This window comes from Acipenser ruthenus, chromosome 16 (assembly GCF_902713425.1).
Source record: "Acipenser ruthenus chromosome 16, fAciRut3.2 maternal haplotype, whole genome shotgun sequence".
NCBI lineage: Eukaryota > Metazoa > Chordata > Actinopteri > Acipenseriformes > Acipenseridae > Acipenser > Acipenser ruthenus.
The window spans coordinates 9628203-9645975 of record NC_081204.1 but is presented as its reverse complement, the minus strand read 5'-3'; the positions used below and the strand labels follow the sequence as shown (position 1 = coordinate 9645975).

Sequence of the window (17773 nt, the reverse complement as noted above, 5' to 3'; positions counted from 1 at the left end):
TCTTGGTTCCCACTGACCCAGTTACTTGGCATCTGCTGCTGGACAAGTGTGCTCTAGGATCCTCTTACTAAACTCCTTTGTCTTACTCACGTGGCAGGATACAGCGTGTTTTTCAGCATCTTGTAAGTAAATAGCTTTAGTACTACACTCACTGGCTAAAAACAACATAAGTATGTGGTTAGAAAATTGTCTGCAATGTATGTGGTCACAGGACAGCCACTCAACCTGTGTGGAAGCATGTACAATTATATAAAAGCAGAAGGATCGCAATGACTTTATAAGTGGCTGAACAGTGGGTTCCCGTGCAACCAGCCCATCCCTCTCACAGTTCTGTTCCTGGAACGGGAGTTTGCAGGACAAATCGAGCCTACAGATGTCAGCAACCTATTACGACAAGCAACAGAAACCTTTAAAACTGCATAAAAGACACCGGTTTTTGCTCTAGCAATTCTCCGCAAACTGCATGGTCCTGTCCACTTATTAAGGCCACTTTTTTGGCCAGTCAATGTACTTTCCTTCCTCCCACTTAAATATATCACACCAATTCTCAAGGCATTCCTTAATCATCAGAGCACATTAATTTAAATAGAAGAGAGATTTGTTTTTATAAAATATAGAGCTTTAATTTATTAGTCAGCAACATCAACAATGGGAAAAACAATGTCATTTACACAAGAGCCAGTAAAGTAGCATCACCTGCACATTTTGTCTGATACAGCGAGTCTTTCTTAATAAAACAGCAAAATAATACAAAGATTAAAAAAAAAAAAAAAAACACATTTCTATTTAAAAAATTACCAACAAATTATACAATCTTCTGTTTTAATGAGCAATTTTAATTTATAAAAAAGGGTGGTGGTGGGGAGACAGAAGAGGAGGAGCCAGATGCCAGAAATGAGAAGAGAAAGGGAACATGGGTCATTTTGAAAAACTCAAAAAGTCAAAGCAGCTATAACAAAATGCCTTCCTGCTTTTGACGTTTCGGTTTCATTTCAATGTTTCATACATACAGAATTCCTTTATGTGGCACAGTGTCTCTACATCACGTCTTGCGTTTACGTCTCACAGCTCATTGTTATCACAAAATGATAACAGAAGTTCACAATCTCCTGTAAGTCTACCAACAGATCTCCCTTTATGTATATATACAGTACATAGAAATGTCATGCATTCTCTGAAAAGCCAGCTTCCCACTGTTTCCAGTATGTTACTCAAGGGAGCATGGGTTGTATATACATATATCAAGCTACGTGTCTATGTGGATCATATGCTGAATGGCCCCAACTAAACTAGCAGACATCTTAATATTTCTTTTTTTTTTTTTTAATTAGGTAAGAGGCAGCTCTTTAAAATAATAATGCACAGACTACATTGAATGCAAGAATATACAAACTGTACCACATTTGAAGGGATTCAGTGTACTTATATATTGTATGCAGTAGACACATATATACCACAGTTAATGTAACTGTACATTTTTTCTCCAGTATATGTCATATCCTATGTAAATTGTGTGCATTAATAACATTATTATTAATGAAAATAATTAGTTGGGTTTTTTTAAAACTCAAATGTGACTTTGGTACAGTCTGCATTGTAACATCAATGCAGTAACAAACATTTTCAATCCATATTTATTTTCAATAAATACTATGTTAATAGCAGACTTAGGTAACAACAGTTGACAAAAACCTTTTGTAAGCCAAAACATACATACTGCAGTTTAAGGGTCCATTTCATATCAGCTCAACAAGGTGAATGTGTAGCATAGAGTTTCTTTGCATGGTGATTTGCCTTCAGTTCTTTCTCAGTTTATGGAGGTTGGAGATTGGGTCTTTAGGGGGAATAAAAAAGACTGGAGCTGTTATTTTAACTCCTTCTGTGCTTTCAAACTGTCGCTGTCCAAAAAGATACCACTCTCCAAAAATATCAGCCGTCTGTAGCAAGACACCATCAAAAATCTCAATTGCCAGGACAAGTTTGGTCCATGTGCCAAGAGTCATTGGGTTCGAGTTACGTGCATGCATGTGAAACTTGGCCAACATTAATATTTTTTTAAACATGAAATATAAAACATGTCTATCTTAAAAAATAAATATTTGTAATCGATTATGTTTCGGAGAGTAGCACTGGAAGCGAATGAAAGAAACGGGTACAGACTGTGGTTTGCTGTACTGTACTTTCCATGTAGTTTCTCTCAGACATCTTTAACGGAAACCCAGACAGCAAGAGGATCTGGACCAAACTCAGTTAACGCTTGTGTTTTGGTCGCTCACCCTGGCTATCTCCGTGGCTGTGGAATAAAGATGAAAGATGTGTAGAAATCCAGGTGATTGGTTGAGCTTGGAGTCCGTCGCGGCGTGGTGGGAGTTCATCAGTAAATGACTCCAGTTCGATCCAAAACATTAAGAACCCCCCTCCCCTCCCCTAATTTACAACAAAACCCATTCAGATCAATTTCAAGGTTTATACTTCAGTATACACACTTTAAATGTAACATCAATTTTCTATAGTTCTTTAAGCTGTAAAAACAAAACAAAAAATACAGCGCTCTCATAATAATAATAATAATATTTCAAATAATAATAATAATAATATTTGCCCGGAAGGTATCTATCCACAAAAAGTCTCTCCTATTTAAGTACAAAGAAATCCACAGAATCATACTATATACAACCTACAATAAATACTGCATTTCTTAAATTGTTAAAGGGAACCATGTATTTAAATTTTTTTTTAATAAGATTTTTTTGTTTGTTTATCTGTTTCAGAGTCTCTCTCTTCGTAGGCTCATGTTTGTTGTCCCCCGTTCTGGCCCTGGTGATTTCGACGGTTCCGTGGTTTCTTCTGCTCTTTGAGTTCTTTCCCTTTCAGAGCGCCCATCAGCGGCTCTTTGGGGCCAGCTCCTCCCAGCTGCCAGTAGTCCTCGCAGTACTGGTTGATGAGCCCCATCTCTGGCTGGCTCAGGATCTGCAGCAGGTCCTTGTACTGCCCGGGACTGGGGGTTCGGGGGCTGGGGGGGTTCAGGCTGGGGGACCGGGGGCTGGCCTGTAGAACAGCGGCTGACAGTGATCCCGACTCGGCCAGCACGGCGTTGACCGCTCTGCTGGACAGCACCACGAGCTGCAGCCGCACCAGCATGTGTTTGAAGTTGTTCTCGGTGGCGGTGCACAGGTAGAATCCAGAGTCCGAGGGCTGCAGAAAGCGCAGCATCAGGCCCTGCTCCGTCTTCAGAATGCGGTCATCCGAGCGCATCTGGAGAGGGAGAAACGGTGTAAGGTAAGGAATTGACTCTTTATGTTAAAAACAAACACTCTTTAGCCACCACTCTGATTAAACCTACTGACCAAAGTCAATTTAGTTTCGTCCTTTTTTTATTCCTTTTACAGTATACCAAACTGGGACACCAGAGTTGTGCACACTAAAGACCCCTGCGGATAATTAGCTCACACTTATTCCCAGGAGGCACCAAGCAGAATACAAGTACTTAACGCATAAACCAAATGCTAGTATGTACACTGTATTTATCTTTGCAATTCATGTAATCACATAATCACTTTGCTTAGTTTGGTAAAGACTGTGCGCAGCATTTACTGTTGCATATTAAGCTTTGTCCTACTAGTCCTAGAATAGGGAAAGGGGATCAAGTGAGAGGGAAAGAGAACACCAATTCAATCTTGTTTTTTAACCACACCAATCAAAGTGATGAAGTAATTATAAGGAATGCAAAGTAGTGCATACCAATACAGTGTCTTGTACTAACTTGTAGGTACAGTCTAAGTACCTAATTAATCGACACTGTACACATACATAGTTTTTAGTGCTTAGAGTTGTAAGCCCCTCTGACTGTTTACCTTCTGAGGAGTATTGAGGGATTACCACCACACCCACACACACTGACTCACTGCAGTGGTTCCCAATGCTGTCCAGTCCCAAGCACTAACTTGTAGTTCACATGGCTCTTAGAAGCCGCCCTGTGTGGTTTGTTATTTTTGGAAATGAAGGAAGATGAATGCAGACGTCATGGCAGTGCAGGGTTCAGGAATCAGGGCTGGCCATGGCCGTGCGCAGGTTGCACATGGAAATGAGCCGCCTTAACAATGACATCAGGCAATTATTTTAGAGGCGCTTCCCTCCCCAAGGACCCAGCTTGTGTTTCTTTTTTGACCATCAAAGACGGAACAAGCAGAGGGAGGCCCTTTGTTCTTGTTGAGAGAAGGATGTTTTCTTTACCTCCTCGAGCAATGACTAAACCACCGAGCTGCCCGTGTGCCAAGGACGCTCCTTGGCTGTTGAGTGTGCCAATCCACACACAGGCCTTTTTTCCTGTTCTTGTTGGCAAATGATACTACACCCCCTCCTCCTTATCCCTTACATAATTTCCTATTTCTGAACACATGGAATGAGATAGTGAGAATAGTGTATAAATGATATTAAAGGGCTATTAGCAGCACTGGGCATTATAATCGCCTTTCCAACTGAAGGCCAGGTGCCAGGATGAAGCGAATGGTGCCGATGGGTTAGTGACTGTTTGTACTCGTACCTCTTTCTTTCTGTCGCTGTTTTCTTTTTGCAGGTGCCACTTGATGGATGCTTGTGGAGACCTGGGCTGGCACTCGAGGAAGGCACTGCTGCCCTCTACTCCATACTGCACCATCTCCAGTGTGTTCTTACTGGCTGCCAGAGAGAAACAAACATTGTAAGACTCACTTTTGTCTAATTCTTGTCAAGAGGAGTCACTTGACTAACCTGCTCGGTTGCTGTGTATAACATGCACTGTAGAGTGTGAGACAATACGCATAGCAGGGCCAGCTGTTTCTATAATGACATCTTTATACAGGTACAATTGAAAACATTCTGCTGTTGAATTTGATGCATTTCCCTGTATTCTTGGGGTATTATTTTGATCTCTGTAATGGGTCTGTTTAATACGACGTACTGTTGGAATTGTAGCCCCTGCATTGCCTGATGGGATTGCCGTGTTTCACATCTTGTCTTCTGCTGCGCCTGAACAAGTTTAATAAAGAAAAGAATAAATTCAGTGATTGTGAAACCTCCATTGATTTGAAGGTCAAAATGACAGTACATTTAGAATAATTCTGATTGAAATAATAAAACAAAACTAAAATTATACTTGTTGGGCATATTTCTTGATTTATAACATTAACGTTGTCTTTCTCCTTCTCAAACAAATGACGGAAAAAATTACACCCGATTCAAACAGAACAAGTATCCAACCCAGTGACAGGCCTATAAAGCCACAACTGAGGTTCAGGCCTTCTACATTTTAACAAGATGAAGCAGGGGCAGTCCTCTTTCCCTACCTCTTGGACGAGGCGGAGTAGCGGGAGCAAAACTTGCCGTCCCAGGCGCAGTAGGGGTCTCTGGCCAGGCAGCAGTCGGCACAGGCCTCACCGTAGACATCGCAGCGATGGAGAGCCAGGTGAGTGACTCCCACTGCTGAGGCCACATACAGCTGTTGCTGTGGGAACAACATGCAGTCAAAGGTAAACTCAGTGTTAGCAAAATTAATAGAACAGTTTTTTCATTTTTGTTAACCTATACATGTATGAGTACACAATATTTAAATGTTGACAGTACATATATCATATACATTAAAAACGATGTGATTTATTTATTTGTAGAAATTCATGTGAAGACATATACACATATTAGAAGATACTGCTAAACTGCTTACCCGTTTTGAGGAAAGCTTCATCGTTGTAATCGGAATAGGAACCTGGAAAAAATAAGGAAAATGGAATCCATGCTTTAAAATTGTATGTCACTTAGGTTATATTGAATTTGGATCAGGTGGCAACACTACCTGAGTCATTGGCATGCAGGCAGCGACACTACCTTATTCATATTCAAACTAAACGTTCATTAACAAGTAAGCGCACCAAGGGACACAAATATATCCTAATATGTAGTTATTCATACTGTATCTACTGTGGGTTAAATGTATGAATAACTCAGCTTCAGTATCCAAGCACGGAAATACTCCTGCCCTGTGTATAGTAAATGTTCTAATGAACGCTTTCCTTACCTTGAAAACTTCCACCTCTTCCAGGATTAGTTCCTCTGTTTCCATGTCATCCTTTGGGAGAATAATCACCTTCTGCACTGTCCCAATGTCTGTGAGAGAAAACATTTGGAAAGGTCATTGGGTGGGTTGAAGGTTTAATATATATATATATATATATATATATATATATATATATATATATATATATATATATATATATATATATATATATATATGTTTACTGTAACAGAACACTATTATATGGAGAATATAATAAGAAATGCATATTCCTATGAACAGTGTACAGGATGGCTAATATGATGTAAGTTGTTGCTGCTTTTGTGGCAATTCCATTGATTCCACTCATGAGTAAACATAATTCCAGGAAAAGCCACAGATTGCATTTTAAAGAATGTAAATCTCCTCGGCGCATAGGGGCTGTGGACCTCCCAGCCTTCTGTTTAGAGTCTGTGGAAGTGGAGCTAATCTCCTGGATTTCAACGTCTCAGTCACCGTAAACATATACTATATAGCAACGTCAAATATCAACATTTAAGGTAACGTTCATTCGGAGCTGGGTGGCTTAGTGGATTGGTAATGGGATATGAAAGTCATGTCTACCAGCTGTGCTGTACCTGCTCTGTGGATAAATATAGCTTTTATTACCTATTTATTAGGTCAACTTAAGTGTCACAAAACGTCTCTTCACTGGAGTGAAATTAGACTACGAATGGACATGTGAAAGAATTTGGGGCTGGTTCCAAATGTGGTCACGCAATCTCAAATTTGTACATATGCCAAAAAATGGACGACCCCAAATAAAAAAAATAAATAAACTTGCCACAAAAAATACAAGTAACACCATATAAATAACACCATTACAGGAATTTCACAGTATTGGCGAATAGGGAATCCAATTTCACACTATTAATAGAGAAATGTCACAAAAGCACCATATCCAGAACAGAATTTGGAAGTAAAAATAAAAAATAACTGACCTGTCCCCAGGAAGAGGACCTCATAGCGCCCATCTGCAGCATCCACCTGGTCTACAGTTATAGTGGTAAACTCGTAGTTGACATTGGTTCGCACCACTAGGGGGCGCCTGTGCACTGGGTAGACAGCGTTGTACATGGTGGGGTGGTTCCTCATGAAGTTAATAACCTCGTCAGGGTAATCCTTGGTGGATTTCATGTTGGGGGTGAAGGTACCTCCAGGGCACTAGAATTCATAAAGAGATTATTATTAATACAGCTAGTAAAAACACTCCCTCCCACCCTCCGTTTAATAATTGATTTAAAACATGCCATTACAACCACAAAATAAAGGCATCTGCAGTGGCAGGGAAATGTATCCTTTAGAAATGATCAACCAATTGATTCAGATCTGACTCTGACAAGGCTGAAAAGGCTTCTAATTAATTAGTGCGTATCTATTTATAAAAAGACGTGTTAAACTCAGCCACACTCATTACCTAAGGGCTCATGAAATGTTACACCTTCCCCAACCAGCTAATGATTCAAGTTCACACTCACAAAGTAGAGAGCATCAAAAATATAGATAGAGCCCCGTGTTTTCGCGTTTAAATGCATTTTAAATAAATACTTGCAATAGTAGTTGTCAATGCTCAGCCGTTACCATAGACACGGGGTGCGTTCACGGAGATCATTCTACGCAGATTCTGTGCAGAATCTGACCAATTTAGCCAATGGGTGTGTTCACGGATATCATTCTTAGAAGATCATTGGCTAAACTGATCAGATTCTGCACAGAATCTGCACAGAATGATCTCCGTGAACTCACCCACAGTCTGAAGGGAAATGGAAGCTCTGACTAGCACTCGTGCAGATGTATAATTTGGAGTGAGTCTTTTGGGAATTCAGATTGTGATAGAAGAGAAGAGACGTTTGTTTCTAAAATGTCCAAACCATGTATAACAATTAAACAATATAATTTGAGCATGAGGGGATGTATGCAGCTGACGCTGACAAAATAATGATGTGCACATTTTCGAGTAGATTGTTGTATGTGCAATTATTATTTTATTTTTACCTTATTGTATTTTTATAGAGGGCATGGGCAGTATTTACTGTAAATAAGAGTGGGGGAGTGAAGCACTTATTTTTTCAATACATGTAATACAAAATAGATTACCAGGAAAAGTAATAACAACTCTACTTGCATCTGAACCTAAATCTGATGCTTTCCTCAAAAAAGACAAATAAAACTCTTAATTGGAGGGGTGGGGGTGTATAACAGTCACATATCTGTAACAGTGCTGGATTAAAATGTTGAGTTTGTGTTGTAGAAGGAAGATGGGGAAGGAGAAGAGAACACCGCTCAAGAGTGGATTTGTAGTCTATAGCACAGCTATATCAAAGAGAATGCAAGCCTCACCGTGCCAGGGCGGGGGTAGGGAATCTTGCCAGTGTAAGGTACCCACTGGTAGTTGGGCCCCTCCTTATGAGCAAAGGGTCCGTTGAACACCATTCGGATGTCAGCCATGGAGTAGACACACACCGCTGACCCTTTAAACACAGATCTGCAGGGGCGACCAAACACAAAGCAGAAACACGAGTTATCTTGACAGTGCCTAACACTAGACTATAGTTCTGGGCTTTTTGAAACCCTAACAGCTGTGTGTCCCTCGCCAACTAGAAGGATGCAAGTTAAATCTCAAATAGCCCATTACATACTGTAACAGGCAAGGGGGATTTCAAACTCTGTATCTAAAACTATTTATAAAAGTACATATTTATTGCGAAAAGGGATACTCAGTCCATATCGTGAAAGGACTTTTGATCCATGCGATGCCACTTAATTCACTGCCATGAAGGAGACCAACTTGACCAGTGCTACTTTTATAGCCTCTGAAATCGCTTGTGCAGGGCACACTATAACTGAAATCGTGTTGTTGCTACTGGGTTGTTTCACAGTTTGAAAGAAATTCCCAGGAGACCGGAGATACAGGCAGATGTATCTTTGGTTACAGACCTTGCCTTCAAGGGAAGAGCAGTTGTTACAGTGCATCTAAACTGAAGTTTATTTCCTACATTCTATGCTTCACAGAACTCGAGGCAGTTGGGAGGGCTTTTGCTGCCAAAGTATCAAAATACCTCAAGTGAAAAAAGGCAAATTTACAAGAAACAGGTTTTTTTCCTGCGCTTATGGATTTCCTTGGTCTGTTTCTAGTTTTGACCTTCCCGCTAGACCTTAGCAAATCGCCATATGATAGAGCTTATACAATGCACTGTAATCACGTCTCCTGATGAAAAGGTTTTAACTACCCGGTGCAATGTCTCAGACAACATTACATGAAACAAGCGATTACGAAAGACAAACCACGGTTAAAAAATGATTACAAGTTAGGCACAAGTATTATGGTTTATGTTATTACCAATTCAAGACTTTCAGGTGGTTTGTGTCTTACTAATGGAATACATTAAACATGCTTGTTTATCTTTTAAACTAAAAAAAGATATAACAAGTTTGAAATGTGGTGGAGTTTGCTGCTATTTTTTCTATATGAATAGGACATTTAATTAAGTTCGAGGATAAAAAGGATGATATCACAGAAATGTTTGAACAATACATGATCATTGTCTGTACCATCAAAGGTCCACTTTGTAGCCATGGTTGTCTATGGATAGCCACTGATGGTAAATGACCAATTGGCTTTCAAGATTATTAGTCATGAACCATGGAAACCAAAAGACGTAACAAGAATGCCCTTTTGTTACTGAAAACACAGTTGATTAGAACACTATGGCACTCACCCTGATGCAGAGAAGACAGCGTAGATGACAGGGTTTTTGTTGTCCTGTGTCTGCTGTATATAAACGTCCTCTGAAAAACAGAAAAAGATAACACTTTAATAAAACATTGCTTTTCTTCTTGCTGCTGCAGCTTTGATGAAAAAATGTAAATAAAAAAAAAAATGTTTGAAACGGAAGCCCTCTTTCTGTCTGTCTGTCTGCCAGTCTGTCCTTTCACAGGGCAGACATAGCTGAGCAAGGAATTCACCTCTGTTGAAGACACTGTTATCTTTAGCAAAGTGTGGGTTGTGGAATATGAAATCATATAAAAATAAAAAGCCAGCCCGGAAAGTCTGTTATGATTAAAGGAGATGCTTTTGTAGAGTGTTTGATGAAATGTAAGACATTTCTTTAAAAAAGAACCGGCCACAACCAAGCTTCTCTCTTCGACCTGAAAAATAGCCCCAAAAATATAAACAATAATACAAAATAACAAGACTTATCCTCTCTTGCACAAAAAAACGAAAAGCAGAGAAAAAGCACTACATAGGCCCTTAACACAGCAGAAGTAGGTTTGTAAGAACGCTTTTTAGGGAAACACCTGTCTGGTTATCTAAGCCCCTGTTTTATGCAGTTGGGGGGCCTGACTCCTTCAGCAAGGGCGTTGGGACTTAGGGGTTAACTTTTCTCTGAGTTTCTACTGGGGCATTTGTCTTAAATTTAGTAGCACAGCTGGAGACGAGTAGCTAACTCATTAATACTGCTGGGACTCGTGTATCCTCATCAAGAGATCTACGGGACTGATGAGGCTTTGCACAATGTTTCTACTGCTGGGGTGCCTATAGGGTTGAACTGGATAAAGCATTACAGGAGAACAGACCTCTAAAGGGTTTACAATGGCAAAAGCGTGGTCCTCAAAGGAGAACATCATTGAAGAAACATTAAGAGTATTAAATCGAAATGATTTCTGTGCCGGGGGCGTACACTGAATGTGTTCTCACAGCACCCAAACCACTTTCATTCCAGCAACGTTAATCTCCAGAGTGCAGCTCTTCAGATCTACAGGTTCCCAATGCTGTCTAAACATTTGTCAACAATCTCACAGCCTGTCAGGACGGCACTGTACCGGCTCTGCTCCGACACGCTGCTGCATGGTTGGAATTGTTCAGGGATCCATGAGCTTGCTACATTTTCTTCTTCTTTTTTTTATACAAGAGTGTCTCACTTTTCAAGGTGTTTAGCTGCAAGGTGACCATTAGAGACCCACCTACTTGAAATAACTGGTCTGTTAAACTAGGAAACTAAGTAAACACACATTTCAGGTTAATGCCTTCCTTCTATATGGATTTATATTTTTTAGAGGTTTATCAATTGTCTTGTATTAATGTGGTTGCCCACCTTTTCAGCAGTTATGGGATGAGCAAGTAACTCTGCTTTGCTTGTGTATAGCAAATACAATTAAATACAATTAAGTAAATTACACTACTAAAAGTCATTAACACTACTAAAGCATTACTGTGTGTGAGTTAGACCACCATTATCATCATCAACCAGAGATGGAAGAGATGGAAGCTTCAGTCATGAGGTACTGTAGGAATGGAGGCGAAGCCTGTGGCTGCAAAGTCCTACAGCTCACCCCTTCCCCAGGGCCCAGGTTTTCTCAAAAGGTGGGAAATATCTCAAATGATTTAACTAAAGCACAGAACCACAAAACATTTAATATTCAACAACATTTCTACAAAAGTGACCTTATGTGAGCTCCTGTTGAAGGAATTGCTATATATTAGGGGAGGAGGCAGAAACAAGACACAAATCAAACTTTTGGCAACTAAAAAAGATAGATATTCATAAAATATCTGACGCCAGTTTGACAAACCTTTGGGCTACAGACTAAAACAGAAGGAAACTTGGAACCTGCTGCATCATTTACTCATCTGTAATTATTTTTTTGTGTGTCCAAGCAAAGATATTGTACATTTTAACTTTGTTTTTAATCTAATTACATTTAAGAGAAAATAGATATATTGAGTACAGGTAAAACCTACTGTATATCTGAATCATGTACAAGCAGGAGTATCTACAGCATGAAAGCAACCCAGAGTTTAAAGTAACCTTCTATTTAGGCAGAACCCAGCTAGGCAGGATTAATACACACAGGGCATGGTTTAAAATAATGAAGGCAGCAGAAGGGGGCATACACAACCATGATTTGGTAGATAATTGACTTTGTATCGCCTACACAACAGGTAACACCAGCTAAATGGGATTTAAATTAAAACTAGAACACGCAGCCAACACTATCACCTAACACCTTGATGCATGTTACTGACAAGCAAAATCACTTTCACACACTTTCAAAATCACAGTTCTCTATTCATTTGTTTTTTTTTAAACTCCATAGCATTCACATTTTTCTTTCTTTCAAAGAAAGTTTATTTCTTTTGGATTGCTGCCTGTTCTCTATCATGGCACTACCCCAAATCATTGTGAATTTAGCAGCTTCTCTTCTTAGCTGTCTAACTATGCCTGTCTAGGCACATTCAGCAATGCCGACTGAATTAACGAAGCACTAGCATTGGCGCCCCACAGACAGGCTTAGTCTCCTTTTCCCTTTGGGGTCCTTTTTGATAACTGCACCTTTATTAGTTGCATGGATTAACTCCTAATTGGCTGCTATTGACTTTGGGACTCAAAGTTTAGTTTGTATTGACTTTAGGCACCTCAGTAGAAGTGGTGTTGTTTCATTCCTATAGTAAATTGGGAAATGACTATTCTTGCAGCCTGTCATCCAGATACAACACCCTAGCTAAAGTGACACGGGTGACTTGAGTCACCAAAAAAATAATAAGTGTGCTGTAGTTGGTTTCTTTTGGTTTATTTTATTTTATTGAAAATGGGTGGGTTAAGAGTTGACTTCTGTTTGGAATGTATGTGCTCTATTTTATTCTTTACAATTATTTTTGGTGCTTTCTCAAAATTATGGTAATTGGGAGTGGTTTTTGGATGAAAAAAGTTTTAATTTCATCTCCACATTGTTATTAAAAAACCCCCAAAAGAACAAATAAAAAGAAAACAACACCCCAAGGCATTAATCTTTGTGTAGGCTAGTTTACTTTAAGTATTTTGCAAGTCAAAAACCAGAAAACAAGGAACTTCAAATCAACAGCACTTTGTAACTATACAATGCGTTTGCTGTCTTGCAACACATATTCTGAAAGAAATGTAATATTATAATGTATTTAAAGGCTATTATTATAATTTTTAATGCTGAAGTTTATTCCCGCTGTGTTTGAAACCCTAAAAATCTCTAGCTAGCCTGTTCCCTGCCTAGTCTTGAAGAAAGGAGTTGGGTATTAAGACATTGCCCTGTGTGATCACTGAGAGATCACTGCAGACTGCAGATTTAGAGTTTTATTAAATTGATACTGGAGTGTCTTTGTAAATAAGCTGATCTGTCAGGTTTAAACTGATAAAGGCATTCACATAACCTGTATAAACAAAGACCAAATGTACTGAAACCAGCTGCCCAAGTTTCAGAAATCATTTCCGGACGTCACTGTTATCTAATGGCTTTCAACTTTAAAAGGAATGCAATGCTTATTGCAAGCTGATTGGGGGGGGGGTCCTCTGTTCTCGATGTGAAGTGTTCAAATCACAAGACAGTGCAGCCTCAGGGGGCTTTATTGTGATACAGTACAAAATTGATCGAGGTTGTTCAAACTCCAACACAGTGATGGAATTTAAAGCATCATGCTGTGCAAAACCTAGCAGTGAATAAATAACAGCCTGCAAACCTGACAAAGGATGCATAATGCAGCAGCTGACAGAAACTTTAACACTTTCCAATGACCTCAGATTTTCACATGGCTCAGTAGAATCCCTTTTCTGGCCTAGATTTCAATTCAAGTTATTCCAGCACACTGACAAAAGGACTGAATTGGCATGAACCAATGTTACTTGAAAAACAAAAAAAAAAAATCAGTGGTCTACTGTATTATGAATAGGATATGAAGAAGCTAGCAGGTAAGCTGATAGTCATTTTCTATCTGGAGTCTCTTGAGGGGTGCTGTGAATTGAATTCTAGTTAACTTAGCATAGGACACATAATAAAAGGATTGGATGGCCATGAAATTAACTACTCTCTCAACAACAAGAGTCAGATTCCTCCAGGGCTGAGTTACAGCATGTTGGCTTGGCAGTATTTAAAACCATGACGATGTGAAGAAGACAACCAAGGACAAACATATTCTCCTCTAGTAAAATTACATCTCATCACGAATGTTCACCACATGCATGGGAATTAGTCCACATTAAAATTGAAGCAGGTATCCATTGGATATGAAAATAAACAACACAACGTTTAACCTTTGAGGAATGATTTAAAAAAAGACTTTTAAAAGATAAAATGCTGCCAACCTTGCCTAGAATGGCTTCATATCCCATTGCCCATAGCTACCCTCTGTGGATAATACCGCCTTGCTGAAATACTGAGACTCCTTGTGTGGTGTCCTGTTTTTTATTTTAGTTCTGAAAGGGGATCCTCTCTCCTTTCCCCGATGGAGTGTGTCTGGAGGTGTTGGAATCGAAGGGTTTGGAAACCTGACCCCAGCATGGAATAGAGACCGACCCAAACGTTCCCCTCATTCACTCCTCAGCTGGCTGCGATTTGGCAGCCCTCCCAGATAAACGAATGAGTTTGAAACCAGCCGGTGGAATTTCAGTCTTTTAGATCCATTCGTTTTAAACACTCCTCTGGGAAGAGCAAGCGAGAGGGAGTAAAGGGAAGAGAAAGAGAGGATGCCCAACTTTCAGAGTGCTCTAAAAAACCATGCTCTCCCACCTAGTGGGGCACAAGCAGCAGAGCAAGGCCAATGTTAAAATGAGATGCTGTCTGCTCAACATGTGGGTGAAATATTAGAAAGCTGTGGGGGTCATCATTAGTACCATCTTCCTAAATTAATTTCCCTTGGATGAAAGCAAACTCTGCTGACACACACATCTTTCTGTTCCTTGACATTTATACCGCCCTATACCGGCATGCCAATTTTATTTTGTCAAAACTAAAACCTGGTATTTAGAAACGGATGACTGCCAACAAGCCTTCATTTTATTAGTGAATGCACAGAAGACACCTTTCTAACCCCCCCCCCCCCCCCCCCAACCCCTTAGGTCTGAGATGCAAACATCAATGTACCCTAGTAACAATAAAAATGACCTCATCCTAATAAAACCAGGAGAGACGTATAACCAGATTAAAAAGTCCTTATGTTTAACAAAAGAATGCAAAAGATGCGGAAACCATTAATCCTGCTGTCAACATCTACAGACAGCTTTTTTTCTGAAGGCTTGCAGGCTCCAAAACTATAGGGTTGAGGCCTGTAGAGCCTTTGTCACCAGTTATGCAAGGTTTTGTTCTTCCTCTAGACCTCACTGGTGGGGGAATGACAGTCCCTGGTGGAGTAAATAGACTGAAGCATAGCTGAATGTAATTTCACAAAACCAATGAATTTATATGGGGTAAGAAAAAGAATAACTTGGCAAGTACAGTCATGTGTAAAACAGTGACTACATTGTTTGATGGATGTTTGCTACTATTCCCATAGTTGAGAATTAGGAGTGTTTCATACTGTTTGACATTTGAGTTAAGGATGAGGATAGATGAAGACAGACAGACAAACAAAGCTTCACTTACGAAGCTCGTCGAAGTGCGTTTCAATTCCGTCAGGCCCTGAAACTGAGCAGATGAGCCTAGCCTTGAGGAAGGAACTCCATTTGTTCACTAGACAGCAATGTCCGCCATCATCATTCTGTGGAGCAGAAACTGCCATTAAAATACATAATACAAAATACACTTTTTAATTTATTCTAGCACTGCAATCAATACATTGGGGAACATTGAAGCAAAAACAGTTTGCGATAATCCTTTTTTGTGACAGCCAATTCATATCAAGCCTTCCCAAAAGATTTCATTTTCACCTGAGTGCTGTGACACAAATTGAAACAATTTAATTCAACTCGGTCAACCTTAGGGGATCTACAATATAACGTGCCTCTAGCGATTCAGTTTGACAATTAAGTGGTTTTGGTTTTGAAATTGGTAGGAGGTTCAATTGTTATATAACCCTAGAAGCTGTGTCTTATAATACATTAACAAACTGAAATTGCAACAGAAGAGCTGTGTGAATGTATATAACTAAATCGGTTACAGACATTTTTTCGTAAGTTCATAATGGTGCCCATATGCGGCAGGTAATGTTACACTTCGAAGGTCACAAACATAACCCGTGGTGTAGTCAAAGACAAATTTCATTTTTTTACAGTGAATGTTTTTCCATAGCAGCCTGTGAGACAGCCAGGAAAGCTGCTTGCATCTCTACAATGAGCTGACCGCCCATACACAAGATCTTTAGTTGCACATCAGTAAGCTGAAGTCCCACGAGACTGGCCAAACAAATATTGAGGCAAATTAAAAGTTTACATTCAAGTGCACTGACTGATCCTGGCCTTATAAACACCATGTTAATAACAGGTCTCGGATCGGTTATGATGTATAGATGACAGGATAAACACAGAGGATTGTGTAAACTAAAGCAGGCGGTGGTTTATGGAAGGGAACAATAAATACCACATTGTTTGCTTTCTCTACCCCCCCACCTCTCACAGTATTGATGGGGACTGTGCACCGGAAATGATTTTATTTAAAAATCACTGTGAATCAATTCAACCCTAAAGAGGCTAATGGGGTCTTGTTTTTGGAGAGGGTCCAGATTTTTAAGAGCCCATTTTCACTGGGATATCATCTGAAGCTGCATTTATATTGGAGTAAGGGGTGGTCCAGGTGTCTACACTCGGATGTGGTGCTAAATATTCTTATACAGTATTTAGGTTGACATCCCCATCAATACATCGGATACATATTTGTACAGGCGCTGTCCCCATGTTTGGGTTAGAGGTAGTAAATGGGATTGTGCCTGTAACCTGAATACAAGCATTTTTTAATTAGCATGCAAGGATTTTGATGATCTACAAGCTAAGAGAGACCTACCAAACAGATCCTGCCAATCCGTGAGTGAGCCACAGGGCTTTGTCCCGCATCTGAGGACTTCTCCCGGAAGAAAAAGTAGAGTTTATCATCGTTCTTCTCTGCACTGTCTGGGATCAGCTGGGCATGCACAAATGCTGGGTCTACGGCAAACACACAATGGATTAAGAGATCTTCTGATTGACAGTTTAAAACGGATGAATAGAGAGAATACATGTGGCCAAGTGACTTTTACTAGATGGCGCTGTTGTACCACATGCACCTCTGGTGCACAAAACATGTAGGGGTAGATGTACTAAAGTGTTGTGTCTGTTGCAATCTTTGCAAACCAGTCAGAAGTGTAGCATGAAATGTACTAAACAAATGCAACGCTGTTAGCATCATTCTAACTAATGCTTTGCGGCCGCAGTTCTTGTTTGCGCTTTAGCCTATGTAATTCTTGATTTTCCCAGCGTGCTGGGAGCAATAGACTGCACACATGTGCTAATAACCCCTCCAGCTCATTCTCAGCATCTGTATAGGACCATGATCTATTGTGTGTTAATTGTCTAGGTTACTAAGTAGACCAAGCTAAAAATAATAATAATTAAAATAAAATAAAAAAAAAACCTTAAAATCATTTAGTTTCAATTTAAAATAATCTTTTATTTGTATTGCACACCAATGTGTACAAAGCAGCAGCATGATTTACTTTGTGTTACCAGTAGGCTAAAGTACAAAAAAAAGTGTGCTAGGTATTCATTTGATTTTACTACTGTACTGTATACTTAGTGTTCCACGTTTGCGGTTTATTCCAAATTGTACCAAAAAATTACAGGATTTTTTTTTTTTTTTTAACTGGAGGTCAGTTTTTACTGATTTATACCCAATTTTTGTCTATTATTCAATATTTTCCTGGTACTATTTTCTAGGAAATACACAATACTTTGATTAAAATGCTGTTTTATT

General features: G+C 39.6%; 1 protein-coding gene across 3 annotated transcripts in view; it reads right to left on the bottom strand.

The window, feature by feature from the left end:
* Positions 1–756: 756 nt before the first annotated feature.
* LOC131697725 (semaphorin-3F-like) overlaps positions 757–17773 on the bottom strand; it is a 76708-nt gene continuing 59691 nt past the window's right edge. For all 3 annotated transcript variants that reach the window (XM_058988742.1, XM_058988745.1, XM_058988743.1), the window contains 11 exons: positions 16829–16968; positions 15476–15590; positions 9805–9874; positions 8426–8570; positions 7027–7249; positions 6050–6138; positions 5699–5740; positions 5325–5482; positions 4940–5007; positions 4544–4677; positions 757–3255 (listed from right to left, as the gene is read on the bottom strand). In XM_058988742.1, the coding sequence (XP_058844725.1) occupies positions 2791–3255; positions 4544–4677; positions 4940–5007; positions 5325–5482; positions 5699–5740; positions 6050–6138; positions 7027–7249; positions 8426–8570; positions 9805–9874; positions 15476–15590; positions 16829–16968 (1649 nt within the window). In that variant the 3' untranslated portion in view covers positions 757–2790. The remainder of the gene's footprint in view (positions 3256–4543; positions 4678–4939; positions 5008–5324; positions 5483–5698; positions 5741–6049; positions 6139–7026; positions 7250–8425; positions 8571–9804; positions 9875–15475; positions 15591–16828; positions 16969–17773) is intronic.